Raw genomic sequence first — 12,215 nt, forward strand, 5'->3', positions numbered from 1 at the left:
TTCCTCCAGGTGATCATTTGGAAGGATTCAACCCCGGCCAATTCCAAAATATTTCTGACTTTAATCCTATGCCTACTGTTCGGGTAATGGAAATTTTTAAAAATTGTCCAATTGTGCTAAAGGAAGGAGATAGATCCATGGAAGCTAGATGACCATGGAAATAATAAAGAAAGCACTAAAGAACTAAACAGCCAGCATAGTTGTGGATCTGATTCAGCTGGAAACATGCAGTGTAAAATGGCAGAGGGAATTTAATACAGACAAGTGTGAGGTGTTGCATTTTGGAAGGACAAACCAAGAAAGGACACAAACGAACAGAGGGATCTGGGAATACAGATACATAATTCCTTGAAAGTGGCATCACTGATGGATAGGGTTGTAAAGAGAGCTTTGGCATATTGGCCTTCATAAATCAAAATATTGAATATAGGAGTTGGGATTTTAGGGTAAATTTGTTTAAGACATTGGTGAGACTAAATTTGGAGTATTGTGGTGTGCAGTTTTGGTCACCTAACTACAGGAAATATATCAATAAGAGAGAAATAGTGCAGAGAAGATTTACTAGGATGTTGCCTGGACTTCAGGAACTGAGGTATAAATAGGTTAGGACTTTTTTTTCCCCTGGAGTGTAGAGGAATGAGGGGAGATTTGATAGAGGCATTTAAAATTATGAGGATAGGAATAGGAAATGTAGATAGTCTTTTTCCCATTGAGGGTAGGTCAGATATAAACCAGAGGACATGGGTTAAGGGTGAAAGGGCAAAGGATTAGGGAGTATATGGGGGGGGGGGAGTTTCTTCACACTGAGAGTGGTGCGAGTGTGGAATGAACTTCCTGCTGTAGTGGTAAATGTGGGCTCAATTTTAACATTTAAGACTAATTTGGGAAGATACATGGTTGGGAGAGGTAGGGGGCTATGCAAACAAAAAATGGTTCGATAAAGATTAGAAGAGCCAAGGGGACCTGTTTCTGTGCTGTAATGTTCTATGGTTCTATCATGGACACACATTTCCTCACTTGTCAGGTAGACACAACAGTGACTGGACTTCCTGAGAAGACTGATGCAGGCAAGGCTACCAGCAAACAATCATTCTACAGGAGTTCTTTGGAAAGCATCCTGGCAGGCTGCATTACAATGTTGTCCTGGTTACCACAGACAAATGGACCAGAGGTCAATCCACAGGACCATAAGAGCGGATGAGAGGATCACTGGAGTCTCCCTCCCTCTCATTGTGCACATTCTACCAGGATTGCTGTCTGATGAGGCCATGCAAAATCATTGAGGACTCCTTCCACCATATGCACATCTTTCAGCTGCTCCCATCAGGAAAGAGATACAGGGGTATGAGAGCCAGCACCACCAGATTGAGAAACAGCTTCTTTCCAGGGGCAGAGAGAATGCTGAACGACCAAAGGAACTGCTTATCCAAAACTCTCATAGTCATGTATTTATTTGTATATATATGAATACTTATCCTACGCATGCATTGTTATCTGTATGTGTGTTATGTCTGGTTTGTGACTGCATGTTTTGAACCAAGGACCGGAGAACACTTGTTTCGTCAGATTGTACTTGTGTAATTAGGTGACAATAAACTTGACTTGATTTGATTTGAAATGACAAATGATGAACTGCAAAAAGGCAACCTTTAATCAGGAAACCTACCAAGGCAAATACTCAACAAGGAGGTGACAAAAACAGGTAAAAAGTGGTGAGAGTTAAATAAAGCAGCAGATTTCAATTGTAGCAGTTTTTACCAGCAGCAGGCATCTGGGTGTATGGAAGCCCCTGAAGCTCAATATTTAAATGATACCAAGGTAAATGTGAATTAGAACTTTTCCAGGTGTTCCTGATGGAGCTAAGCATTCTGTGAGCCCATTCTATGATGCTATCCTCCTGACTTGTATCTCCAATGGACTGTATGTTCTTGACATAATACTAGCACTTAGTTGGCTTTGGCTCAATGTTTTCATTATTCTTCTGTCAGATTCCATTTAAACCTACAGCTCTAAATTGTGGCCATGGAGGCTCAAGCTGCTTCACATTTTAGGGACCAGATTGGGGCAAAATACGTACTGTTGGCATCAGGAGGTATAAAGGTGCTCAAACTTCATTGGGTGTGAGAAGGTAATTTTGGGAGACGAATAGAGTTCAAGGTGAGAGAACTTTTCTTGGAGGAACAAGAGGATAAAGGTTGCAGAGATGTTTAAATAAAATTATGTTTTTTTTTTAAATTCAGAATCAAAACTGAAGCTAGGATAAAAAATAAAATAAACTGATCACTTGTTAAAGGCTGAAACAATGAGTTAATGGTCAGTTTTGCATGCATCATTTATCCTGCTCTCAGTCTAAAAGATATATGAATCACCAAGTAGATGGTGACAGCAAGAAAGTAAATGTAAGATGGGTCCATACACTATGCTACTCAAAGCATATAGATCAGATGGAAACACATGTGGCCAGTTTTATCTGGACAAGTGTGAGGTGTGTTATTTTGGGAGATGAAATGTTATAGGAATGTAATGTATATAGTAAGTGGCAGGATTCTTTAGAGCATTGATGTCCAGAGGGACCTTGGGGTAATCTCGAACTCCCTGAAAGTAGAATCACAAGTATGTAGGGTACTAGAGAATGTGCACAATGTATTTGCCTTTTTCGGTCAATGTATTGAGTATAATAGCTAGGAAATCATGTTTTTCTTGGTTCTTGATCCTCAAAATATTCCATATGGAATTTTAACTGGATCTGAGTTGATTTTGAGGTGATTTTTGAAGAAGAGGTTTTAAATTTAATTGGGTCTGTTTGTGTGAGTGTGATCAGGTAAAGATTATTCCATGCTTTAATTGTACGGGGGAAGAATGAATTGCTGTACACCATCTGTCTTGGAAGATGGCACTACAAGGATGTCTACTCCTCGAAAGCTTGGGTTCAGTGTAGAATTGATAGTCTATATTGAGCTGGCAGCTTAGCATTTTGTAAAAGCAGGTCAGGCGGTGTGCTTCACGTCTGTCTTGAAGAGAGCTCAACCTTAACGAATCCTAGAGCTTTGTAACACTTGCTTCTCTTCCACATGCACTTGTGACAAATCGGACTGCCCGTCTCTGGACTCATTCGGTGGTGGTCGTGTTTTTGTTTGTTAATGGGCTGCTACTCCGTATTCCAAATGTGATCTGTCAAGGGTGAGGTACAATTTCTCCTTGACTGAAGTTGAACGATGATGTAAGTTGCATCTCAGAAAATTTAGGACTCTTGTTGCCTTCACTGTTGTATGATACATCTGATCTTTCCAATGCAGGTCATTCTGGATTTTGATCCCAAGGGATTTGGTCTGTTTTGTTTCATTAAGGGTGACACCCAGGATTTTGTTTTGCCTGGTTTTGCATTTGGAAGGATTGAACAGCATGCCCCATTTTTTTTTGGCCATTTTACCATTCTATCAAGATCTTTTTGTAGACCATCCTCATTATCAGCTAACTTAATTGGACGGTACACCAAACAGTCGTCCACAAATAGTCTAGTGCTGCTTGTGTCTTTTTCGTGAATGTCATTGATGTCGAGTAAAAACAAAAATGGGCCTAACACTGAGCCCTGGGTGTACCCCATTCACTGGACATCATTCAGAGCTTTTTACCATTCAAGCACACCCACTTTCATCAAGAAATTAGAAATCCATCTTTTTTTGTGTTGGAGTGAACACCGTAGTAGTCGAGCTTCTTAAGTAATCTTTGGTGGGGAATGACATCAAATGCTATAGAGAAGTTGAGCAAGCTATTTCAAATTTTAGTTAAACTACCTTAGGAGTTTTGTGTGCTACATTACAGGAGGGGTGAGAAGCTTTTGAGAGTGTGCAAGAGGTTTGCCAGAATATTGCTTGAATGAGAGGTTTGAATTGTTTTCTCTGAAGCACAGATGCTCAGTGATAACCTGATAAAATTAGTGAAAATTAAGTCAGACCTTTTTCCAAAGATAGTATTGTCAAACATAGAGAATAGATTTCAGTTGAGAAAGGGAAAGTTTAAAGAAAGTGTGTGAGACATGTTTTTCACACAAAGAATGATAGGTGCCTGGAACACGCTGCAGAGCAAATGCCAGAAACAGATTTTCAGATTCCGATTTCAGATTTATTGTCAAAGTACATACATGACATCACATACCACCCTGAGATTCTTTTCCTGCGGGCCAGGCAGAATTACCACTTACAACCATAGAACGCTACAGCACAGAAAACACGCCATTCAGCCCCTCATCTGTGCCCACCATTATTCTGCTAGTCCCATTGACCAGCTCTCATTCCTTAACCCTCCAGAACTCCCATCCATGTAACAATCCAATTTAATCTAAAAATTTAAGATCGAGCCTGCATTCACCACATCAGATGGCAGTGCAAAAAAAAAACTGACTTAATGTGCATATGTAAATAAAGAAATGTAATCAAACTGACTATGCAATGCAGAGATAGAAAAGTAATCAATCAAGTCCTTAAATAAGTCCCTGATGGAGATTATTGTTGAGGAGTCTGATGGTGGAGGGGTAGCAGCTGTTCCTGAACCTGGTGGTGCAAGTCTTGCAGCACCTAGACCTCTTTCTTGAAAGTAGCAGCGAAAACATAGTGTGTGCTGGGTGGTGTGGATCCTTGATGATTGCTGCAGCACTCCGAAGGCCGGGTTCTCTGTTGATGTTCTCGATGGTGGGGAGGGTTTTGCCTATGATATCCTGGATGGTATCCACTATATTTTGCAGGGCTTTATGCTCAAGGGTATTAATGTCACCATATCAGACCCTGATGTAGCTGGTCAGCACATTTTCTACCATACACAAGTAGAAATTTGCCAGGGCTTCTGACTTCATACTAAACCTCTGCAAACACCTGAGGAAGTAGAGGCCCTGATGTGGTTTCTTAATGATGCCATTGGTATGATGGGTCCAGGAAAGATCGTCCGAGGTAGTGACTCCCTAGAAATTAAATTTGCTCACCCTCTCCACCTCTGATTTCCCCAATGATCACTGCTTCAAGCTCCTTTGGTTTTCCCTTCCTCTAGTCAATAATCAGCTCCTTCGTTTTGGTCAAACTCCTTTGGTTTTCCCTTCCTCTAGCTCCTTCGTTTTGGTGACAGTGAGTGCAAAGTCTGTCAGTGCACCATTCGGCCATGTTTTCAATTTCCCTCCTGCATGCTGACTCATTGCCCCCCCCCTTTTTTTTCTTTTTTTTTTTTTTTTTCACACACAACCTACTAATGAATATTCAGATGGTGGTGTTGTCCTACTGAGCCACACAGTCAAAGGTGTAAAGTAAGTAGGGCAGGGGGCTAAGAACGCAGCTGATGGAGATTGTGGAGGAGATGTTCTTACCAATCGTCACGGTTTGTGAGGCGAGGAAATATGATAGCAACATTTAAGGGCATTTAAGCATGCATATAAACATGTCAAGGATGGTAAGATAATAGACCACATGCAGGCAAGTGCAATTAATTTAAGTTGGAAATATGGTTGGCACAGATTGCATTATTTGACACTAGTTTCTCACATTCAAATCAGGAGCATAACATAAATCCAACAGAGCTTTCCCATAGTTTACCCAAGCCAAGATTACTTCATCTCAAACGGGAAACAGTACTTTTGGATATATTTTTGCCCAGAAATTCACCTTAGGTCAGTTTTGCTAACATGTGGTATGGCAATGTTAGGGTAACATACTCTATCTCTGAACTTTATTCCACTGACTTCATGAAATGAAGCTCAGGCATGATAGAATGTATCAGTTCTATTTTATGATAAGTTTATTGATATTAAAAGTAGATACATTTCTTGGTGATTATTTTCAGACTAAGAAGCAGTTAAGACAAGTGGCGGGCCAATTCCCTAAACTAACAAATTTAACCACCTTGACCATCAATTTTGAATATACTCACATTTAGATCTGAAATTAAGCACTGTTAAGGATTATATTCTCTCAATCTCTGAACTAAATCTTCCATTAAAAATAGCCTTGATAAAGAGTAATCTGTGTGTAATATTTTGAATTGATCACTGTTGAAAGAGTCCTCATACTGCAAAGATAACAATCTTAAAAAAGTGATTGATGTTTAGCAGAGATAACAAAACCACTAACCTTTCCAGAAGATTGAATGCCTTTAATCATGGCAAGACACACCATGAACCAGGCTATGAACAGGCAGATAGTCATTTTCCAGTTTAGACCCCCACTCTCTGAAATGGAGTCTGATATATCCAGGGCTTCTCTGTACCAAAAATAGGTCGTGGCTGAGCTCTTTTCACATTCAGGTACAACAACTAAAACAAACAGGAGGAAATCACATTGTTTTCATCACATAACACAATAATAATTACTCTTAAGCATGATGTAAATCAGAAATATTGCAGATATGAGAAATCTGAAACAAAAACACAAAATGCTGACAGCAGGTCAGGCTGTAAACTATGGGAGGAGAAAGACAGTTACCCTTGAGAAACTGAAAAGGGCACATGAGAAGTTAGCACGTTTTTACAGTGCCAGCGACCCAGGTTCGAATCCGGCTATGTCTGTAAGACATTCTCACTGTGTCTGTTTCAATTTCCTCCAGGTGCTCTGATTTCTTCTCACGTTTCAAAAACTTATGGGGGTTGTAGTGGCACGGGCTTGTGGGCTGGAAGGGCCTGTTAACATGCAGTATGTTAAAATTTAAAATTTAATTTCAAAAGCTTCAGAATGACGAAGAAAGGAATGGCTTTGAGAGGGTAAAACTGAGGATAATTTGTTAACAAGGTTATCTAGTCAATGAGTTAAATAAAAAACTTGGAGGGTAAGAAAATAGACATTGATTCATGAGTAAGTTATTGGAACTGCTAGGTTTGAATTATACAAAGGCTAGATAACCTGGAATATTCTCCTCCCAAGCAAATCCCATTTGCTTACATTTAGAAAGTTAGGAAAGGTTTAGAACAGAGGTTCCCAACCTGGGGTACATGTACCCCCCCCCCCCATGGTACATTTGCACTTTTCAAGGGGTACATTGGGATTGAGAGAATAACCACTACTGTACAATACATGGTGTTGTAATCTGCAGTCAGATTGCACAGTCATTTGTTTTTAAATCCTTACTTTTTAGGGGTACACGGGAACCTATAAAATGCCTAAGGGGTACAGAAGAACAAAAAGGTTGGAATCCCCTGGTTTAGAGGAATGTTGACCAAGCACAGGCAAATGGGACCAGCTTGGATAGCATTAACAAATTGGGTCAAAGAGCTTATTTCCAGCTTTGAAGCTCTATGACTCTGAGATAAAACCTAGTCTAAAGAATAAGAGTTGTGAAATGCAGAGCTAGAGAACAAGACCAGCACACACAGAGAGAGAAAACAAAGGTAAACAAAAGGGGAAAAGGCTGAACTAATACAGATGGATGACAGATACTGAGAAAAATAAAGTAACACATAGCTATAGTTTAATATTGAGCCAAGAAGGCTGCAAAGAACTCAGACATAAAATTGGGTGCTGTTTGTCAAATTTGTCTTGGCACTCACTGTGACAGGACAGGAGGTCATGGTCCAATAGGTCTTCGTAGAAAAGGGTTGAGGAATTAGCGCAGAAGATAACAGGAAGCTCGCGGTTGCCCTGCAGTCTGAATGAAGTTGTTCACCAGTGATCTCCCAATTGGTTCAGTGTTTGGTTTACAGAGGAGACCACTTTGTGAACACCAAATACAGTACATGAAATTGGAAGTGAATCACTACCCACCTTGGGCAGACAGGTTATGTCACTGGATGGTGGCAAGGGGAGACAAGTGTCCCACCACATGCAGTTATGTGGCAAAATCAAATAAAAACATAACTAAACAGCTCTCAATTTTAATAACTTTCAAGTTCTCCTCATCACTTTCCTCAAACCACATCTCTTACCTCAGTCCCACTCCCTGCCGTGTTTTCACCATCGCTGTCGACCCTTGTTTCAGCCTGTTCTTGCCCCACTGAACTTACTTTATCCTTTCTTGACTCTATCCTTTCTCCTTTAATCTGCCCCATTCCCACTTATATCCTCCAATGTCCTCACTATAACAACTTTAATAACCTTCAGTATTTTCCATGGTCCCAACCAACTCGGAGACATAATCACTGTTTATCTCCAGCCCATGTCAAGATGGTCTGGATACCCCACTGCTTCTTCCTTGAAATGAAACCCTACCTATTCCCCTTTATCAACACACTCATTCGCCAGGCTGAACATTCCCACACTGAACAATTTCTCCTTCTGCCCTGCAAACTTCCTCCAGATGAAAGGTGTAGCTATGGGCAGTCACATGGGCCCAAGCTATGTCTGCCTTTTCGTGGGATAAATGGACCCAACCGTTTCAGACCCACCTGGACCCATGCTTTCAGCTCTTTTCCCAGTACATCAACAACTGCATTGGTGATCCCTCCTAGCTCATGTAGAACACAACAGTTTTATTACTTTTGCTGCCAATATCTGCATTGCATTCATTCACTGACCCTTCCTTCTTCTTAGTGTCTCTATCTCCAGCTCTGTAGACCAGCCATGATCATCTGTAACAAACCTCCTGACTCCCACAGTTATCTCAGCCACTCTCTACCACACCCTGCTTCCTTTAAGGACTCCCCTCCATTCTCTCAGTAGTGCCGTCTCAATCATATTTGCTCCCATCATGTGATTTCTCATACGGATGTGACTGAAAGTCCTTGATTGCACCTCATCCGGGAAGATGTTACAGAAGCCTGAAGACCATCATCTTTAGGGTCAACAATAGATCCTTTCTAACTGCCATCAGACTCTTGAATCTCCCTTTGTTACACTAATCAGAGACTGTTCCAACATCACTAAAGGACAGTCAGGACAATTGAAATTACACTTTCTCGCACTATGATTAAATGAATATTTATTCACTAACTAACTTGTGAATAATTCATCTCTTTTTAATTTAAGTACCTGTTCAGTTGCAATAAATAAGAATTGCAGTGCATATGTACATTGTACAATGTATTTGACAATAAACTCATTATCATTCATTTCCCAGGTCTTTGAACTCATGCCTTCTCCTCTCAGAAAGAATAAGCTCCCTTCAGCTCACCTTCCACCCCAGAACCTTTGCATTCAACAGATAATTTTTTGTAATATCTGCCTCCTTCCACCCCCTTTCAGCATTTCACAGAATTTATTCTCTTCATAACTCCCTGATCCCCTCTTCTGTTCCTACTAACAACCCTATTCTTAAACCACTTGTCCTTTCACCTGTTCCCTTGCCTCCATCTAGGGACCCGAATAGTCTGTCCAGGTGACACAGCAGTTCACATGAACTCTTTCAGTCTAGTTGACTGCATTTAATGCTCACAATATCTGCTCCCCTCTACATTGGAGAGACTAAATGCAGATTGGATGATTGTTTTCCAAAATGCCTGCACTCAATTTGTGGGGGCAACACTGAACTTCCTGGTGCCCATCACTTTATTACCTTATCACCCTTACACGCAATAGGTCCATGGCCTCTACTGTCTCTATGAGACCCAATGCAACCTTGAGGACTAACATCTAATCTTCCATCTGAGCACATTGCAGTTTCCTGGACTCGATATTCAATTCTACAACTTTAGATGACTTGATTTCTCAATACATATCAGTCATGCATCTTTTCTATCAGATTTGCTTGATTTTTTTTTCCTTCCTTGTTTTTCTCTCCCTCCCTCTCTCTCCAGGAGCAGAGTGCATCATCAGCTTGCTATGCTTTTCCACCACCTCTGCATTTTCCAACCCCCATATTCTTCTATCTAGATTCTTTGTCTTTGTTTTCGCTCTCTAACTGGCCCCATTCATCCATTGACCAGATAATCTTGTTTACAGCAAATCCACCTGTCAGAAACACCCACTTTCCCCACCCTCCCTTCAGCTTTGAAAGCTTCTTTTGTGCCCTTTTCAGTTCTGACAAGTCTCTAACCTGAAAAGTTGACTCTGTTTCTTAATATTTTTAACATTTCTGTTTTTATTTTACATAAACGGAATGTACTCACAGGTCTGGGTCCCATTTTTTTCCAAGGGGCACTGATCCCAGGGCAGTGGGTGCTGAAAGGACTTGGAGAAGTAAAATAAGCTCCAACCAATAATGACATTGTAGTAAAGAGCTACAAAGAAGCACACCTAAAATAAAAACACCAAGATGTATTTTACATTTCTTTCTTTTAGTCAAATATGAGGTGCCATACTCTAAGCCTCTTACTAATAATGCTTTAAAATTGAAATTATGCTATACATTAGTTTGTAAGTGTCCAATGTATGCACATCATATTCCCTTTTTAAAAAAATTAGTCATTCAAAACTATAACAGGCCATTTTGGCCCTATGAGTCCACGCCACACAAATTCCATCCCATTAACCTACACCCCAGTACGTTTTAGAAGGGTGGGAGCGAACCGGGACCACCCCCCCCCCTGAGAAAACCCATGCAGATGCAGGGAGAACGTCCAAACTCCTTACAGACAGCATGAGATTTGAACCCAGTTCTGGTGCCCATCGCTAGCTCTGTAAAGGCATTGCGCTGTTCTTCCTTGTTAATTTGTGATTCTTCATTTTTCCTGAGCTTAAAAATTCTGCAGTCTGCCTGATTCCAACAACACATAATCACTTTTGACTGTAAAAAACGTCTCCTAAGTTCCTACCATATAAATTTACCACCATCTTGGTATCAAAGTAATTACATTATTTACTTAATGATTAGTCGTAAAAGGGAGATATCAATTTTACTTGGAACTGTTCTGGGAGCAAAAAAAAAATTTGTGCAACAATTTAAAATACAGCAATTTAATCAAGCAAAAGGGTTAATAGAGAAAGCGATTGTGTCAAGGAAACAGATATATATGATAGACATAAATACACACACAACTTTAACAGCAAGGTGCTTTCTTTTTTTAAAACATTTTATCAGTTCTGAGACAAATTCATCATTACAAACCAAATTTCTCTTTCACTCTTAAAATTCATTTCTGAAATCTTTCCCACCAACAAAAAAAACTATTTTCTAATTGATTTCAAAAGATGCAATTTCCTTTCAGTCCCTAATTAGCAATTAAATTTCTAATGATACTTTTCCCTTAAAGGGCCACTCAATTCTTGACCTTGGGAATCCAAGCAGTCAAAAGACACAAGAGGCTGGATCCACGAGTTCATCTTCAGAATTAGGTTTATTTCAGAAGACCAGCAGACTTCCTTAATAAGCTTTGAAATGTTTAAAAAGCAGTTCATTTCTGAAGGGCGTTTAGTGTCCTCTCTTTCCCAGGGTCTCAGAAAGTGGTACTTGGAGCACTTGGATGGTTGCAAGTCTCATTAGTGCATGGGTGAATGGGAAATATATAATGATATGATGCCAATGCAAGGTACAAGATGGAACATTTCCTGGGATCAAGTCGTCAAACACGGAATCTGTGTAACCACCCACTTGTGACGGGCTAAAGGACGGACTTCGGTCTCACAGAATCAACGTTGATTAAATGATCCATGATCACAAGGGAATGCACAAGAAGAAGAACTAGTACAATAAGCTTTCAATTAAATGCCAACAAAACAACCTGTTGTAACTTGCCCCTGCTTAGCCCTATTACCATATTCCGAGATGTGACCTAGATACCAGCTGGAAGTTCGTTAAATAATGAAGACATTTTAAGGTCTAAATTAACTGCAACTGCCTTCCAATCTGCTCCTCGTTGGAAATTTAAAAAAAAATGCAAGGAGATGGAGCTACCGGTCATAAGGTGGCCCATCTGAGAAGTAGAGAAATAGATCAGTTCTCAGCATGGATTGCAAATTGGGAATGGAAATGAGGTTCTAGCCAGCTGCAGAGGGAGATGGGAAGGCCTTGGGCAAATAGATCGTTGAAGAGTGCAATCTGCAGTTTGAAGCTGCAAATTGGCAGCTTGGGGAATTGGTGTGCAAGTAAATCAAATGGGAAGAATAATTCCATAAAGAAATACAGCTAAAAATAGGAATTTTAAGCAAGACTGCATGAGAGTTATTGCTATGTATTTAATTCCTGCACTATATTTGGTGGACTCCAAACAGGCAATAATGGATTTTTTTTGTAATGGAGCAATAAAATTACCTAAAATTCAAGCTTACTTTAAGTTTGTTGTCACTTATAATCAGTTGCAGTGAGAAGGCTAAGTTTGTATGCCATGCAGCTATTCAACCCTTGCATACTACAGCAATAAAAGTCCAGTACAA

At 40.1% G+C, this 12,215-nt stretch overlaps 1 protein-coding gene across 6 annotated transcripts in view; it reads right to left on the reverse strand.

Annotated features, from left to right (window-relative positions):
• slc6a15 (solute carrier family 6 member 15) overlaps positions 1 to 12,215 on the reverse strand; it is a 43,004-nt gene that overhangs the window by 17,739 nt on the left and 13,050 nt on the right. For all 6 annotated transcript variants that reach the window (XM_069904037.1, XM_069904036.1, XM_069904039.1 and 3 more), the window contains 2 exons: positions 10,013 to 10,139; positions 6,111 to 6,292 (listed from right to left, as the gene is read on the reverse strand). In XM_069904037.1, the coding sequence (XP_069760138.1) occupies positions 6,111 to 6,292; positions 10,013 to 10,139 (309 nt within the window). The remainder of the gene's footprint in view (positions 1 to 6,110; positions 6,293 to 10,012; positions 10,140 to 12,215) is intronic.

This window comes from Narcine bancroftii, chromosome 11 (genome assembly GCF_036971445.1).
Source record: "Narcine bancroftii isolate sNarBan1 chromosome 11, sNarBan1.hap1, whole genome shotgun sequence".
In the NCBI taxonomy this organism is placed as follows: Eukaryota; Metazoa; Chordata; class Chondrichthyes; order Torpediniformes; family Narcinidae; genus Narcine; species Narcine bancroftii.